Below are 17,900 nucleotides of genomic sequence, written 5' to 3' on the forward strand. Positions count from 1 at the left end.
TCAGTGTGGGTTTCCTCTGAGTGCTCTGGTTTCCTCATACACTCCAAAGGTGTCTGGTTTGGGCTAATTGGTCATGTTAAATTACCCCTTAGTATCAATGGGGTGAGGAGGATTAATGTGTGGGGTTACGGGGTAGGACCTGGGAGAGATTGTTGTTGGTGCAGGCTTTATGGACCAAATGGCCTCCTTCTGTACTGTAGATTCTATGACCTCTTGTTTTAGATTGCTTTACAAGAAGAAACATCCACCTTATCATCTTATACACCTCAATTAGATCTCCCTTCATTCTTCTAAACTCCAGGGAGTATAGGCCTAAACTGTCCAATTTCTCTTTGTAAGACAAACCCCTCATCTCTGGAATCAATCTTGTGAACCTCCTCTGAACTGCCTCCAATGCAACAACATCCCTCCTGAAGTTAGCGGCCCAGAACTGTACACAATATTCTAAGTGCAGGTCTCACTAATGTTTTGTTCAGTAGCTGCAACACTTAATACTTTTATATCCTATTCCTTTAGCAATAAATGCCAAAGTTCTATTTGCCTTCCTATTATTACACATTGACGAAGGAAGTGCCGTGGACGTAGTGTACATGGACTTCAGCAAGGCGTTTGATAAGGTCCCCCATGCAAGACTTCTTGAGAAGGTGAGAGGGCATGGGATCCAAGGGCCTTTGGCCTTGTGGATCCAGAACTGGCTTGCCTGCAGAAGGCAGAGAGTGGTTGTGGATGGGGCTTTTTCTGAATGGAGGTCAGTCACCAGCGGAGTGCCTCAAGGATCTGTTCTGGGACCCTTGTTGTTTGTCATTTTCATAAATGACCTGGATGAGGAAGTGGAGGGATGGGTAAGTAAGTTCGCTGATGACACGAAGGTCGGTGGTGTTGTGGATGATCTGGAAGGATGGCAAAAGTTGCAGCAGGACATAGATAGGATGCAGGACTGGGCGGAGAAGTGGCAGATGGACTTCAACGCGGATAAATGTGTAGTCGTCCATTTTGGCAGAACCAACGGGATGAACGAGTACACTATCAAGGGCAGAAGTCTGAGTAGTGTTGAGGAGCAGAAGGATCTTGGGGTCCGGGTCCACAGGACTCTTAAATCGGCCTCGCAGGTGGAGGAGGTGGTCAAGAAGGCGTATGGTGTACTGGCCTTCATTAATCGAGGGATTGAGTTTAGGAGTCGGGAGGTAATGCTGGAACTTTATAAGACCCTTGTCAGGCCTCATTTAGAGTATTGTGCGCAGTTCTGGTCGCCTCACTATAGGAAAGATGTAGAAGCTATTGAAAGGGTGCAGAGGAGATTTACAAGGATGTTGCCTGGACTGGGAGGCATGCCTTATGAAGTTAGGTTGAGGGAGCTGGGACTCTTTTCCCTGGAGAGACGAAGGTTGAGAGGCGACCTGATAGAAGTTTACAAAATGTTGAGAGGAATAGATAGGGTGGACTCTCAGAGGCTATTTCCCCGGGTTGAAATGGTCGCTACGAGAGGACACAGATTTAAGGTGCGGGGAGGGAGGTTCAGAAGTGATGTTAGGGGTAAGTTTTTCACTCAGAGGGTGGTGAGTGAATGGAATCGGCTGCCGTCAGTGGTGGTGGAGGCGAACTCGCTGGGGTCTTTTAAAAGACTTCTGGATGAGTATATGGGGTTTAATGAGATTGAGGGTTATAGATAGGTCTGTAGGTTGGTAGGTGATGTGATCGGCGCAACTTGTGGGCCGAAGGGCCTGTTTGTGCTGTAGTGTTCTATGTTCTATGTTCTATGTTCTATTACCTGCAGTACCTACATACTTGTTTTCTGCTGTTCATGCACAAGGACACCCAGATCCCTCTGCACCGAAGCACACTGAATGTTTGCTACCAGATTTTTCCTATTTTCCCCCTTTGCTTCTCATATTTGCTTTTTCAATTCCTATCTGAACCTTCTTTTTCCCCTGTTTCAAAATTGTATTATTCATTTATCACCTCTGCTAAATGCACTTTTTCACCAATGACATGACCTCTATTTCTTTCATCAGTTTTCGAATTTTGGATTTGTTTGAGCATAAGAACATAAGAACTAGGAGGAGGAATAGACCATCTGGCCTCTCAAGCCTGCTCTGCCATTCAATAAGATCATGGCTGATCTTTTAGTGGACTCAGCTCCACTTACCCGCTTGCTCACCGTAACCCTTAATTCCTTTACTGTTCAAAAATTTATCTATCTTTGCCTTAACTGTTTCACTGGGCAGGGAATTCCAGATTCACAGCCATTTGGGTGTATGGGTTCAGGTGAAGACAGTAGAGATCCCTCCTGTTCCAATATGGATGCCAATGGCCCATGAAATGGAAGCCCTCTTTCCCACACCACTCCTTTAGCCACATGTTCACTTCCCTAATTTCCTCAGTAGCAGATATTTCTGGAGGTTTCATCACATGATCAGCCTCCAACTGCCTTGCCTTACAGGCTCGCACCATTAGTCGCTTAACATGTCCATCCTCACAGTGCACCAACTTCCCAAAACAGATTGGGAAGCAGTTCCTTTCTTACCCAAGAGTATGGTTCTTGACTCTCAAACAGTCTTGTTGCCCCATTCCCAAAATAAAAAATTTAAATGAACACATTTTTATATTTTACTTCCAAATGTCCTCAAATCCTGGAGCTTCCAGGTCAAACCTGGAGAGTAGGCAACCCATAGCTTCTTGATCTTACATAAATACTATAACATGCATAGAATCTCAATGGAAATGGACAGAACAACACCATGCACTTGGCTGTGAAAGATTCATTCTACTACAGAATGATGACACAGCCTGTTTATTGTACACAGTGCCAGCCAGGTGTAACAAAACACAAGGGAGTGCTTTACCATTCACTTCTCCACGTCATTTACAAACCCGGCAGGAGTTTACTGTTGTTTCAAAGAGATTTTCTAGACTTCTATAGTTCTTAATGAACATTTAAAATGTGCTCTCTGCTTTAATTATTTCAATTTGGAGAAAGGGGAATTATAGTAACTTCATTGCAGTGTTAATGCAAGCCTTACTTTTGACTAACAAATAACCTTTAACTTTAATTGGCTACCATACGTTTTTGCGATTCGTGTGAAGTGATACTTCAATCTCTAATGGAAGATGTGAAATACAAACAGAAAATGTTGAAAATACTCAGCAGGCCTGGTTGCAGACAGAAGCAGAATTTACATTTCAGGTCTTTTGTATGATGTTTTGGATTTATTTTAATTATAGAAGAATGAGCTGTGCGCATTTACAAAGTAATTTTGTGTTACAAAAGCAGTTGGTCTGGTTGGATCAGTTTTTGATGTGGAGATGCCAGCGTTGGACTGGGGTAAACACAGTAAGAAGCCTAACAACACCAGGTTAAAGTCCAACAGGTTTATTTGGTAGCAAAAGCCACAAAGTGCTCCTTTGTCAGATAAGAGTTTACAAAATAATGGTTGGAGTGTGAGCTTTTACAGATAATCAGGTCTTAAAGGTACAGACAATGTGAGCGGAGAGAGCATTAAGCACAGGTTAAAGAGATGTGTATCGTCTCCAGCCAGGGCAGTTAGTGAGATTTTGCAAGCCCAGGCAAGTCTTTACAGATAGTGTGACATGAACCCAAGATCCCGGTTGAGGCCGTCCTCATGTAAGTGGAACTTGGCTATCAGTCTCTGCTCAGCGACTCTGGGCTGTCGTGTGTCGTGAAGGCTGCCTTGGAGTAAACTTACCCGAAGATTAGAGGCCGAATGCCCATGACCGCTGAAGTATTCCCCAACAGGAAGAGAACAGTCTTGCCTGGTGATTATCAAGCAGTGCTCATTCATCCATTGTCGTAGCATCTGCATGGTCTCCCCAATGTACCATATGGCATGGATAAATTGGGCCTGTTTCCATGCTGTAAAGCTCTATGACTCTATGACCCTTTAAGAGAAGTAGGAGGTTATATTACCAGGAAAAGCAAGAATCCTGGGAACATTCCTCTAGCACAAGAAATATGTTTTGCCCTAAGTTTAAGAGGCATCTTGACAAATACATGAATAGGCAGGAAATAGAGGGATGCAGACCATGTAGAGGCAAAAAGTTTTCAGTTTTGAAAGGTGTTATGTGTTGGGCAGACTTGGTGAGCCAAAGGGCCTGTTCCCGTGTTGTACTGTTCTTTGATCTTTGTTTTGTTATTCAGACAATTTTGTATCCACATTGCTACAGTCCCTTTTATTCCATGAATTATAACTTTTCTCACAAGTTCATTGAATTCCCTTTGAAAATGTCTTTATTCACTATAAGATCACAGACCTCCTGTTTTGTTCGATCTTCCATTACTCCACTTTTAATTTCACTTCAAGCCTATTCCAGCTTTAACTTTACAAGCTCTGATGAAACGCCACAGACATGTCAACGTGGGAATGAAAAGCAAACCCTGAAGCCGCATTTGCTGAAAGCAGGACAGTCTCCTGATGGTAGAATCCCAACAGTGCAGAAGGAGGCCATTCGGCTCATCAAGCCTGCACCAACAACAATACCAACCAGGCCCTATCCCTGTAACCACATGTATTTACCCTACTAGTCCCTCACCCAAGGCTGGAATTGAACCTGGGTCCCTGGCACTGTGATGCAGCAGTGCTAACCACTGTGCCACCACTGAGAGAGCTGGGTAGAAGCTACAGAAGGTTACAGACTGCAAGCCTCTAACAACTAAATTAAATACCAAGTGAAAAATTTGGGGGACTGAGGGTCAGAGGAGAAATCGCTTAAGGGTTACCCTTGGGGCAGCAGGGTCAGTTGCCCTCCCTATCTGTAGATCCTTCCTTTTGGTCTTGAAGCCACCATATGCAATGCAGCAGGATGATCTTCATTAAACTTGGCAGCCAGCCTTCCCAAATAGTGAGGTGTTGCCCCACCATGGGCAAACTACTGACAGCTCCTTAAAATGGCTCAAAACAGGGCTTTCAGGTCACAGCAATGTGGTTAACTCTCAATTGTCCTCTGAAATGGCCTAGCGAGATATTCCGTTGGCTCAATCAAAGGCAACTAAGGATGAGCAATAAATGCTGGCCAGCCAGTGATGCCAATGTCCCACAAATGAATTTTAAATAATGAGCTGATTGGAATTTATCGGGGAAATTTTAAACTCACTTCCTTCCTGCTTATCTTTGTACACTGGTTACATTTGGCTCAGTGCCAAATGGTTGCTACACTTACCTTGCACTGAACTGTACAAAGAGAGAGAGAGGGAGAGCAAAGGGGAGATAAACAGATTTATGCCAGCTACACAGAACCATCATACTGTGTGATAACTTCTCTGGGGAAGATGGGATCTCTATAAGAGTGATGGTATACATCTGAACCAGAGGGGAACAAATATCCTGGGGGGTAAATTTGTGAAGGCTATGCGGAGTGGTTTAAACTGATTCAGAGGGGGGGTGGGATCCTGGGTAGAGGGGGTGAAAGTGAGGGGGGCATAGAAGGGGATGGCATTGCACGGCATTGTGAGGGTGGGGCGGAGCGAGGTTTGAAATGTATATACTTTAACGCGAGGAGTATTCGCAATAAGGTGGATGAACTTGCAGCGTGGACCAGTACCTGGGACTTTGATGTTGTGGCCATTTCAGAGACGTGGATAGAGCAGGGTCAGGAATGGATGTTGCAGGTGCCAGGGTACAAGTGCTTTAGTCGGAGTAGAGAAGGAGGTAGAAGGGGGGGTGGAGTAGCATTATTGGTCAAGGACTATATCACAGTGTCAGAGAGGAAGTTTAATGAGGATTTGTCTGTTGAGGTAGTATGGGCAGAAATTAGAAATAGGAGAGGAGAGGTCACCCTGTTGGGAGTCTTTTATAGACCTCCAAAAAGTTCTAGAGAGGTTGAGGAAAGGATTGCAGAGACGATCCTGGTTAGGAGTGAAAGTAATAGGGTAATTGTTATGGGGGATTTTAACTTTACTAACATTGATTGGAATAGCTATAGCTCTAGCTCGTTAGAGGGGTCAGTTTTTGTTCAAAGTGTGCAGGAAGGTTTTTTAACTCAATATGTAGATAGGCCAACTAGAGGTGAGGCTATATTGGATTTGGTGCTGGGAAATGAGCCAGACCAGGTGCTAGACTTGGAAGTTGGTGTGCTTTTTGGTGATAGTGACCACAATTCGGTTACGTTCACCTTAGTGATGGAAAGGGATAGGCATGAACCTCGGGTCAGTAGTTTTAGCTGGGGGAAGGGTAACTATGAGGCCATTAGGAGAGAATTAGGAAGCATTGGTTGGACTAGGAGATTACAGGGACTAGGAACGTCTGAAATGTGGAGTTTGTTCAAGGAGCAGCTACTGTGGGTCTGTGATAGGTATGTCCCTGTCAGGCAAGGAGGAATTGGTAGGGCTAGGGAACCGTGGTGCACGAAAAAAGTTGATTTGTTGGTTAGGAAGAAGAAGGAGGCTTATGTTCGGATGAGGCTTGAGGGCTCGGGTAGTGCAGTAGAAGCTTTAGATTGGCTAGGAGGGAGTTGAAGAGGGAGTTAAGAAGGGCTAGAAGAGGGCATGAGATGACTTTGGCTGATAGGATTAAGGAGAATCCTAAGGCGTTCTATAGGTATGTCAAGAATAGAAGGTTGGTCAGGGCAAGATTAGGGCCAGTTACAGACAGTAGGGGGAAGTTGTGTGTGGAACCGGAAGAGATTGGAGAGGCATTGAACCATTATTTCTCTTCGGTGTTCACACAGGACGATATGAATGTAGCTGAGGAGGTCACTGGGGTGAAGGGGTGTAAAATAGAAAGTATTGTAGTTGATACAGAGGATGTGTTGGATATTCTAGAAGGGTTGAAAATAGATAAGTCCCCTGGTCCTGACGGGATTTACCCTAGGATTCTATGGGAGGCAAGAGAGGTGATTGCAGAGCCACTGGCTCTGATCTTCAGGTCGTCGTTGGTCTCTGGTATAGTACCGGATGATTGGAGGACAGCGAATGTTGTCCCATTGTTTAAGAAGGGGAGCAGAGACTTCCCTGGGAATTATAGACCAGTGAGTCTTACTTCTGTAGTGGGCAAGGTTTTAGAAAGAATTATTAGGGATAGGATTTATAGTTATTTGGAGAGTAATTAATTGATTAGAGATAGTCAGCATGGTTTTGTAGCGGGAAGGTCGTGCCTTACTAACCTTATTGAGTTCTTTGAGAAGGTGACCAAAGAGGTGGATAGGGGTAAGGCAGTAGATGTGGTATATATGGATTTTAGTAAGGCGTTTGATAAGGTTCACCATGGTATGCTTCTGCAGAAAATGCAGATGTATGGGATTGGTGGTAATTTAGGTACTTGGATCAGGAATTGGTTAGCAGATAGGAGACAGAGGGTGGTGGTTGATGGTAATTATTCATCATGGAGTTCGGTTACGAGTGGTGTGCCTCAGGGATCTGTTTTGGGGCCACTGCTGTTCGTAATCTTTATTAATGATCTGGATGAGGGTATAGTTGGGTGGATTAGTAAGTTTGCTGATGACACCAAAGTCGGAGGTGTGGTAGATTGTGAGGAAGGGTGTCGAAGTTTGCAGGGTGACTTGGACAGGTTGCAGAGCTGGGCCGCGAGGTGGCGGATGGAGTTTAATGCGGAGAAGTGTGAGGTAATCCATTTCGGTAGGAATAACAGATGTGTTGAGTATAGGGCTAACGGGAGGACTTTGAATAGAGTGGAGGAGCAGAGGGATCTAGGTGTATGTGTACATAGATCCCTGAAAGTTGGGAATCAAGTAGATAAGGTTGTTAAGAAGGCATACGGTGTCTTGGCGTTTATTGGTAGGGGGATTGAATTTAGGAGTCGCAGCGTCATGTTGCAACTGTACACAACTCTGGTGTGGCCGCACTTGGAGTACTGTGTGCAGTTCTGGTCCCCACATTACAGGAAGGATGTGGAGGCTTTGGAGAGGGTGCAGAGGAGGTTTACCAGGATGTTGCCTGGTATGCAGGGGAGGTCCTATGAGGAGAGACTGAGGGATTTGGGGTTGTTTTCACTGGAAAGAAGGCGGCTAAGAGGGGATCTTATAGAAACATATAAGATGATTAGAGGTTTAGATAGGGTGGATGGTGATAGCCTGTTTCCTCGGATGGAGAAATCTAGCACGAGGGGGCATGGCTTTAAATTAAGGGGGGGTAGTTATAGGACGGATGTCAGGGGCAGGTTCTTTACCCAGAGGGTGGTGAGGGACTGGAATGCCCTGCCTGCTGCAGTTGTAAATGCGCCTAGTTTGGGGGCGTTTAAGAGATTGGTGGATAGGTTTATGGATGAAAAGGGAGTGGTTTAGATTAGTGGGTCATTGTTTTTTTTTAAAAATAAGACTGGTCGGCGCAACATTGTGGGCCGAAGGGCCTGTTCCGCGCTGTAATGTTCTATGTTCTATGTTCTATGTTCTATGTTATCCAGGCAATTACATGGAATGCCCAGTATCAAATACAGGAAAACAGAAGGCTTGACGGGCTGAATGGTATCCTTCTGCCCTGTCGGGATTCTAATATCAGGAGACTGTCCTGCTGTCAGCAAATGCGGGTGCAGGGCCTGCTTTTCATTCCCACATTGACATGTCTGTGGCCTTGTGTTTTCCTGTATCTGACCCAGTAAAATAGAAGAAGAGAATTGAGAAGCAGGAAGAGGGGAGAGAGAGATAGAGAGAAGTTGCTGATTGATTGGTAAGCTTGTTTCAACTTTACAAGTGTGATAAAATTCAGCCCGGCTGCATTACAGGAGCGGCTAGCGGTGTGAACAGAGGAAATCAAAGGCAAGTTGAGTATGAGCCAACAATTTGTGCCCTTAAGATGGGAGGCGAAAGCCAGCAAAATAGTGAGTAACCACATTGAAACAGTCCCCCAAACTGGTCCTGCGGGCTGGGATTCTGTCCTAGAATCTGGATGAGATACGGCATAGCTGCCCACTCCAAGGAGACAGGTTTTTGACACTCCCTCAGTGTCAAATGCCTGAGTCCCATCTCCTGTCGCCCAACTTCTATTCACTTTTGTCCAGATCAACTCCACACCTCTCCTTCTTCTCTATCTCTCTACCTCTCTCTCCTCCACAAAGCAATCCAGAACAGGGCGGTTGGAGAGTTGTCAAGCAGTTTGTAACTTCGCAAGTTGAAAATCCATCCTACTTCTCAATTCTCTTCTTCTATTTTACGGTTTTCCTGCATTTGACCCTCGACATTCCGTCAAATTGCCTGAGCAAAGTTAACTCACAGTTCGATAGTTCTGTCAAGCTTGCGTACATCTGTTTATTTCCCCTTTGCCCTCGCTCTCTCTCTCTTTTTACAGCTCAGTGCAAGGTAACTGTCGCAACCATACGGCACTGAGTCAGTTAATCTGTGTACAAGGTATGCAGGAAGTAAGTTCAAAATCTCCCCATTGAAACTGAGATACTGTTAAATCCCAATCAGCCCATTTTTTAAAATTCATATGTGGGACGTGGGCGTCACTGGCTGGCCAACATTTATTGCCATCCCTAGCTGCCTTTGTTCAGAGAGCAATTGAGAGTCAACCACATCGATATGGCTCTGGAGTCGTATGTAGGCCAGACCAGGTGAGAAAGGAACTTCCTTCCCTCAAGGACATTAATGAACCAGGTGGGTTTTTCCAACAATCATAGAACATAGAACACTACAGCACAAACAGGCCCTTCGGCCCACAAGTTGCACCGATCACATCTATACCTACCAAGCCGTAGAACTATCTGTAATTTCCTATGCCATTAGATCCCATATACTCATCCAGAAGTCTTTTAAAAGACCCCAGCGAGTTCGCCTCTACCACCACCGACGGCAGCCGATTCCACTCACTCACCACCCTCTAAGTGAAAAACTTTCCCCTAACATCTCCTCTGTACTTGCTTCCCAGCACCTTAAACCTGTGTCCTCTTGTAGCGACGACTTCAGCCCTGGGAAATAGCCTCCGAGAATCCACCCTCTCTGTTCCTCTCAACATTTTATAAACCTCTATCAGGTCACCTCTCAACCTTCGTCTCTCCAGGGAGAAGAGCCCTAGCTCCCTCAACCTATCTTCATAAGGCATGCCTCCCAATCCTGGCAACGACAACAGTTTCAGGATCATCAGTAGTTTCTTAATTCCAGATAGTCTTACTGAACTGAAATTTCACCATCTGTTGTGGTGGGATTTGAACCCGGATCGTCAGAACATTAGCTGAGTTTCTGGATTAATAGTCTAGCGATAATGCCACTAGGCCCATCGCCTCCCCACTTGAATCCTAAGTCCAGAAAATCAAATTGTAATTATAGCCAGAAGTCATCCTCAGAAGAAAATGTTTTTCTTTCAAATTGAAAAATAGAACAAATTTATGTTGAGCTAAAGGTAAAGACAGCATGGTGGCTCAGTGCTTAGCACTGCTGCCTCACATCGCCAGGGAACTGGGTTTGATTCATAGTTTGGGTCACTGTCTGTGTGGCATCGACATGTTCTCCCTGTGTCTGTGTGGGTTTCCTCCATGTGCTCTGGTCTCCTCTCACAGTCTGAATGACATGCTGGTTAGGTGCATTGTTGGTGCTAAATTCTCCCTCAGTGTACCCAAACAGGTGCCAAAATGTGGCAACAAGGGGAATTTCACAGTAACTTTACTGCAGTGTTAATGTAAGCCTTACTTGTGACTAACAAACAAACTTTAAACTTTATTTTTAATAACTCATTTTTAGCAACTGGCTGTGGCTTTTGACTTTAGTTGTTTGTCATATCGGATTGTGAGTTTAATTGTTTGCTTGGCTGGATGAGGAGTCTAGAACAAAAGGGTATAGATATAAAACTAAGCAGACAATATTTAAGGCAAGTTGTGGAAGAAGTCTTTTCAGTCAAGGGAATTCTGAGGCTGTGGTGTGCCCTCTTGAAGCAAATGATTGAACAGAAAACACAGGAGAAATTCAACTGGTCACCACCATGACTTTTCATAGAATCTCTACAATCTGGAAGGTGGCCATTCAGCCCATTGAGTCTGCACCGACTCTCCGTCAGATCATTTTACCAATGCACACCCACTGCCCTAGCCCCGTAGCCCCACATATTTACCTTGCTAATGCCCCTGACATGAAGGGACAATTTAGCATGGCCAATCTATCTAACCTGCATATCTTTGGACCTTGAAAGGAAAGTGGAGCACCTGGAGGAAGTCCACACAGACAGGGGGAGAAGGTGCATATGTAATCATATAATCCCTACAGTGCAGATGGACATCATTTGGCCCATCAAGTCTGCACCGACCACAATCCCACTCGGGTTCTATTCCTGTAACCCCACATATTTACCCTGCCAATCCCCAATGCTAAGGGTCTATTGAACATGGCCGGTCAAGTTTTGGATTGTGGGAGGAAACTGGAACACCTGGAGGAAACCCACGCAGACGTGGGGAGAATGTCTGCATAGACCGTGACCCAAGCTGGGACTCGAACCTGGGTCCCTGGCGCTGTGAAGCAGCAGTGCTAACCATTGTGCCACCATGTTGCCCCAGTGTGCCACTGTGCCACCCCAAATTCCACACAGGCAATCATCTAAGGCCAGCATTGAACCCGGGTCCCTGGAGCTGTGAGGCAACCATGCTAACTACTGTGCCACCGTGTTTGAGGCTGTTGCTGGAGGGGGGAGAGCACATAGGGTTGGAATTTTAATTTAATTTTGATTCCCAAAACCTACACGATGCAATGTTTAGGTCTTATCTGAAATATGTAGTATCTTAGAGCTGTAAATTAAAATCCCAATCAGTTGTCGGCATCAATTTGGAAACAATGAGGTGAAAATGCATGTTGTGGGTATGAGGCTGATACCAAGATATTTGGGATTTATCTTCTGTGGCTGAGCTTAGAAGATGTCAGATTGCTCCTGGAAGCTGCTGGAAACATCTATGTTGTGCTCCTCTACAATTTACTGCCTACAGAAATGAATGAAGGAAAAATTAGGAGGCACATTCTGGCTATTTTGTGAGATATGCACCTTGCAGTTGATGAGATCTCATATCTCATATCACATATTGGGGCAGCATGGTAGCACAGTGGTTAGCACTGCTGCTTCATAGTTCCAGGGACTAGGTTCAATTTCCAGCTTGGGTCACCGCCTGTGTGGAGTTTGCACATTCTCCTCGTGTCTGCGTGGGTTTCCTCCGGATGCTCCGGTTTCCTCCCACAGTCCAAAGATGTGCGGGTCAGGTTGATTGGCCATGCTAAAATTGCCCCTTAGTGTCCAGGAATGCGTAGGTTAGGGGATTAGTGAGTAAATATGTCAGGATACGTGGGTAGGGCCTGGGTGGGATTGTGGTTGGTGCAGACTCGATGGGCCAAATGGCCTCTTTCTGCACTGTAGGGTTCTATGATTCTATGATATTTGTTACACTGACCTGGCTATTGCCCTTGAACCATAGACCTAGCAGTTTTGATTCTTGAAAACTGAAGAACGTGTTTTGAATCCCACAACATTGTGATTACTGTTTGGTCGCTTAATGGGTGTCCATGTGAGAAACCATTGGAAATAAGTGAATTGAAATGATGTGGTCAGTCCCCCAAACAAATGGTATACTGAGCAATTTTCAACCACCCTGAGCATTCTTCTTTTTAGTTCAGTTTTTATGGGATGCGTGTGTCACTGGTTAAGCCAGCATTTATTTTCCATCCCTAATTACCCTTGAGAAAGCACGGTGAGCTGCCTTCTTGATCACTGCAAGCCCAGTGGTGTCGGTACACCCACAATACTGTTACAGAGGGAGTTCCAAGATTTTGACCCAGTGACACTAAAGGAACGGCGATATACTTCCAAGTCAGGATGATGAATGGTATGGAGGGGAAATTCCAGGTGGTGATGTCCCCATGCATCTTCTGTCTTTGTCCATCTAGATGGTAGCAGTCATGGGTTTGGAAGGTGCTGCCTAAGGGGTATTTGTGACTTCCTGCAGTGCATCTTACAGCTGATACACATGTCTGCATTGGCGGTAGAGGGAATGAACGTTTGTGGATGGGATGTCACTCAAGTAGGCTGCTTTGTCCTAGATGGTGTTGAGCTTCTTGAATGTTGTTGAAGCTGCACTGATCCAGATAACAGGAGAGGATTACATCACACTGCTGACTTGTGCTTTGTAACTTCTTCATGGCAGCAAGGATTGGAAGAACCTTTGGGATTTCAGAGCAAATGATTTAGCAACAAGAATTTAAATTTATATATCACCTTTAACTTAATTAAATATCTCAAGGCGCTTCAGAGAAGCATTATTAGAAAAAAGTATGACACCCAGGAAATATTAGGTCAGATGTCCAAAAGCTTGACCAAAGACATAGGTTTCAAGGAACATCTTGTAGAAAAGAAGTGAAGTAGAAGCGGTGAGGTGTACGAGCGTATTGCAGGGCTTGGAGCATAGGAAACTGATGGTGCTGCCACCAATGGTGGAGCGATTAAAATTGGGGATGCACAAGAAACCAGAATTAGAGGGGAGCAGATCCCTCGAAGGGTTGTGGGGCTGGAGGAGATTACAGAGATAGAGAGGGGTGAGGCCAGGAGGGATTTGAAAAGAAGGATAAGAGTCTTTCAATCACAAGGTTGCTTGACCAAGAGTTAATGTACAGGGTGGTGACAGGGGATTGGGACTTAGTGTAGACTAAGATAAAGGCAGCAGAGTTTTGGATGACCTTGAGTTTATGAAGGGTAGAATTTTGGAGATCAGTCAGGACTGTGTTGAAATAATTGAAATCTGAGACAAGTTGAAGTCAGCCAATGCTGCAGAAATGGAAATAAACAGTTTCTGTGATGGCACGAATATGAACTTGGCACCACACATTGGGTCAAATGTGACATCAAGGTTGTGAACAAACTGGCTTATTCTCAGTGTCCCAAGGCTAAGACTGTACACTATGGACCCGATTTTACCAACCGGAGGCCAAGAGCTGGATCCAGATGTAAAACGGATCTGAGCCTGGAATCCTCATTCCAGCGCACCCATACACTTTTTGCTAGCTCCGATCAGGTCCGCACTGTGGGCGGGGCTTAGCGCTGCCGGAACGATTGGAGCTCTGAACTGCGCATGCCCTGCTGGGAGGCAGCCTTCAACCCCCGGTCAGAACCACCCCCCCCCCCAACCCCGGGGAGGCAGCCACCGTACCACCCTCCCCCCCCCCCCCCCCCGCCCAATCAGACCTTCCAGGCGAGTTTGAACATGGGGAGCTGCCTCCCGGGAGGGTGGATCGTGGGGGTGTGCTCTGCCAAGAGGGGGGTCTGCCTCCCAGGTAGGGTCCGATCGCAGGGGGGGCCTGCCTCCTGGTGGGAGGGGGGAGGGTCTGATCCAGGCGAGGGGGGGCGGGGTCTGCCAGGGGGTGGGGGGGTGTGGGGGCAGCGGGGTGGGGCCTGCCTCCCAGTGGCTCAGATCACGGACGGGTGGGTCTGCGGGGTGGTTAGCGGGGGGTCTGCAAAGAGTGTTTGAGGAGGTTGGGCTTCGGAGGTTCCCCTGCAGAATAGGAATCTGCTTCGGATTTTTATTCTGCACATTGATAGCAGCGCGGATCCAGAACAGATCCGAAGACAGTAAAGCGGCATTTGGAGGTAGAGTTGGGCGCACGGTTCATTAAGTCAATTTAAATGCACGCTAATGCATTTAATTCATCGGGTCACCCGATTGGGGCACAGACCGGATCTGCGCCCAAATCGGGTGTCGGTAAAGGCGTGATCTGCCAGGTTTCGGGTGCAGATCGCGTTACAGGCCCAATGCCCAAATTACCACGATTTCACACCCAAAAATGGTAAAATCAGGCCCTATATGTTTACAAAATATATCTATATATATTATCCTGGCTCAGATGTAAAATTATTTTTAAAATCTGGATAAAGGAATTAAAATGACAGAAGCCAAATGACCCAATCAAAAGGAACTTCCTAATATTCAGAACACTGGTCACCACTATCATTTTTTGTTCCTCACTTTTGAATAATTAGGATAGATCTCAACTTTGTGCAATAATATAAAACGGGTGAAAGACATGCAAAGGAGAAGGTAGTCAAGAAGACATACGGCATGCTTGCATTCATCGGCCGGGACATTGAGTTTAAAATTTGGCAAGTTATGTTGCAGATTTATTGAACCTTAACTAGGCCGCACTTGGATTATAGTGTAAGACACAGCATGGGTTCATGAAGGGCAGGTCATGTTTGACTAATTTTGTAGAATTCTTTGAGAACATTACACATGCAGTGGAAAATGGGGAACCTGTGGATGTGGTGTATCTGGATTTCCAGAAGGCATGTGACAAGGTGCCGCACAAAGACTGCTACATAAGGTAAAGGTGCGCGGTGTTATGGGTAATGTATTAGCATGGATAGAGGATTGGTTAACTAATAGAAGGCAAAGAGTGGGGGTAAATGGGTGTTTTTCTGGTTGGCGATCAGTGACTAGTGGTGTGCCTCAGGGATCAGTGTTGGGACCATAATTGTTTATGATTTACATCAATGATTTGGAGTTGGGGACCAAGTGTAGTGTGTCAAAATTCGCAGATGACACTAAGATAGGTGGAAGAGCAGTGTGCAGAGGATGCTGGAAGTCTGCAAAGGAATATAGATAATCTAAGTGAATGGGTGAGGGTCTGGCAGATGGGGTACAATGTTGGTAAATGTGAGGTCATTCATTTTGGTAGGAATAACAGCAAAATGAACTATTATTTAAATGATAAAAAATTGCAGCATGTTGCTGTGCAGAGGGACCTGGGTGTCCTTATGCAGGAATCTCAAGAGTTGGTTTGCAGGTGCAGCAGGTAATTGAGGCAGCACATGGAATTTTGTCCTTCATTGCTAGAGGGATGGAGTTTAAAAACAGCGAGATTATATTGCAGCTGTATAAGGTGCTGATGAGGCCATACCTGGAGTACTGTGTACATTTTTGGTCTCCGAGAAAGGATATACTGGCACCGAAGGGGGTGCAGAGGAGATTCACTAGATTGATTCTGGCATTGAGAGGGTTGGCTTATGAGGAGAGACTGAGTAGACTAGGGCTATACTCATTGGAATTCAGAAGAATGAGGGGAGATCTTATAGAAACGTATAAGATTATGAAGGGAATGGATAAGATAGAAGCAGGGAAGTTGTTTCCAGTGGCGGGTGAAACTAGAACTAGGGGGCAAATCCTCAAAATAAGGGGAAGCAGGTTTAGGACTGAGTTGAGGAGGAACTTCTTCACACAAAGGGTTGTGAATCTGTGGAATTCCCTGCCCAGTGAAGCAGTTGAGGCTACCTCATTAAATGTTTTTAAGGCAAGGATAAATAAATTTTTGAACAGTAAAGGAAATAAGGGATATGGTGAGTGGGTGGGCAAGTGGAGCTGAGCTCACAGAAAGATCAACCAGGATCTTATTGAATGTCGGAGCAGGCTCGAGGGGCCAGATGGCCTACTCCTGCTCCTAGTTCTTACGTGCTTATGAGTTTTTCAATATCATGATCACATTGTAGACAGTACTTCATGTTCTGCCAGGCCAGCTTTCTGAAGAAATTAGACTTACTTCCTGAGAGAAGTGTTCTATTTCTTTGATCATTCAGCCCAAGGTCCTATTTCCTCAATATCTGTCCTTCTTTCTTTCCTTCCCATCCCTCCCTTTCTCCCACCTTACCTCCCTCCTGTCAATTCTAATTTGATCCCATCTATAAACATGGAAATTAATTTGTGTTTAGATTATGTTTGTGTTTATTAGGGCAGCTAATGGACCCAGCATTGATCCCTGAGGCATCCCACAAATTTATTCCAGGATGATCCAGTTCCACGTTCAAACCAAGATGTGTTCCTAAACATTCTGTCCAGAATCACGCTACCAACGTTGTGGACTTTATCTCCTCTAGTGCACTTCTTTGGAATCAAAATGAGTAACATTCATTGTCTTTATACAATATTCATTTTGATTGAAATATCTGAGTTTATAAGATGGAATTTTAATTTATGGCTGAATACAAAAGTTTATTTCATATTTTTATGCCATGCCTGAGTCAAGAAGTTAGCTCCAGGCAAACAAGTAAAGATTACATTTTATTCTATTCTTTTTTATAGCAAGACGCAACAATGAAAACTGAGACAGAACTTGAACAAGAAATTGAATCCAAGTCAATTGAGGTTCAAAATGGTTTTTCATATTCTATCCTGAACCAGCCGGCAGTTGAAAAAGGTAGAAGCGTTACATGCTAGTGCACACCTCAAAGCTACAGAGTTACTCACTTCAATCTGCTCGCTGCTTCTTTCCTCACTTAGCTGCTCTCCCAACTCCTCTTCAATAAACCTGAGATCTTGATCACTGTCAAGGCAATCTCTGACCTCTGTTCCTCCTTATCTCTCACATCTCCTACCGGGCTCCAATCTACTTGTCCCATCATTTGCTCATGAAAGAAACTCTTTGTCCAACTCCTTCACAAAATCCCTGCTTTCCGCTTTGATCAACCAAAACACGGTATGCCTATGGACCAATCTAATCACTATCTCACCTCTGACCTTGCCATTCTTGTCTCTTTGCAAATCTGTTACCTATTCTCTAGTTGCCCCTTTTGGTGCATCCTCATTTTTAGTCTCTGATCAGAGGAGTGCAAACTCAAAGGTACTTGCTGCATTACTGGCTTTGTCATCAATTATCAAAGCTGGCTTGACCATGTCAGGTGCCACCATATTTTGCCTCCCTGAGCTTGAACAATCATCCTGGAGAAACAACTCAATGCTCCTTTGTTGTGGAACCCATTACATATTGAAAGTAGCGTTTAAATATGCATAGCCCATTCAAAAGGCATGGTGGCACAGTGGTTAGCACTGCTGCCTCACAGCGTCAGGGACCCGGGTTCGATTTCCAGCTTGGATCAGGGTCTGTGTGGAGTTTGCACGTTCTCCTCATGTCTGCATGGGTTTCCTCCCACAGTCCAAAGATGTGTGGGTTAGGTTGATTGGCCATGCTAAATTGCCCCTTAGTGTCAG

General features: G+C 45.2%; 1 protein-coding gene across 4 annotated transcripts in view; it reads left to right on the top strand.

Moving 5' to 3' along the window:
* slc2a12 (solute carrier family 2 member 12) overlaps positions 1-17,900 on the top strand; it is a 91,062-nt gene that overhangs the window by 20,739 nt on the left and 52,423 nt on the right. For all 4 annotated transcript variants that reach the window (XM_080192740.1, XM_080192741.1, XM_080192738.1 and 1 more), the window contains exon 2: positions 16,995-17,109. In XM_080192740.1, the coding sequence (XP_080048866.1) occupies positions 16,995-17,109 (115 nt within the window). The remainder of the gene's footprint in view (positions 1-16,994; positions 17,110-17,900) is intronic.

The sequence above is a fragment of the Carcharhinus amblyrhynchos genome, chromosome 7, assembly GCF_965287045.1.
Source record: "Carcharhinus amblyrhynchos chromosome 7, sCarAmb.v2.hapA, whole genome shotgun sequence".
Classification (NCBI taxonomy): domain Eukaryota; kingdom Metazoa; phylum Chordata; class Chondrichthyes; order Carcharhiniformes; family Carcharhinidae; genus Carcharhinus; species Carcharhinus amblyrhynchos.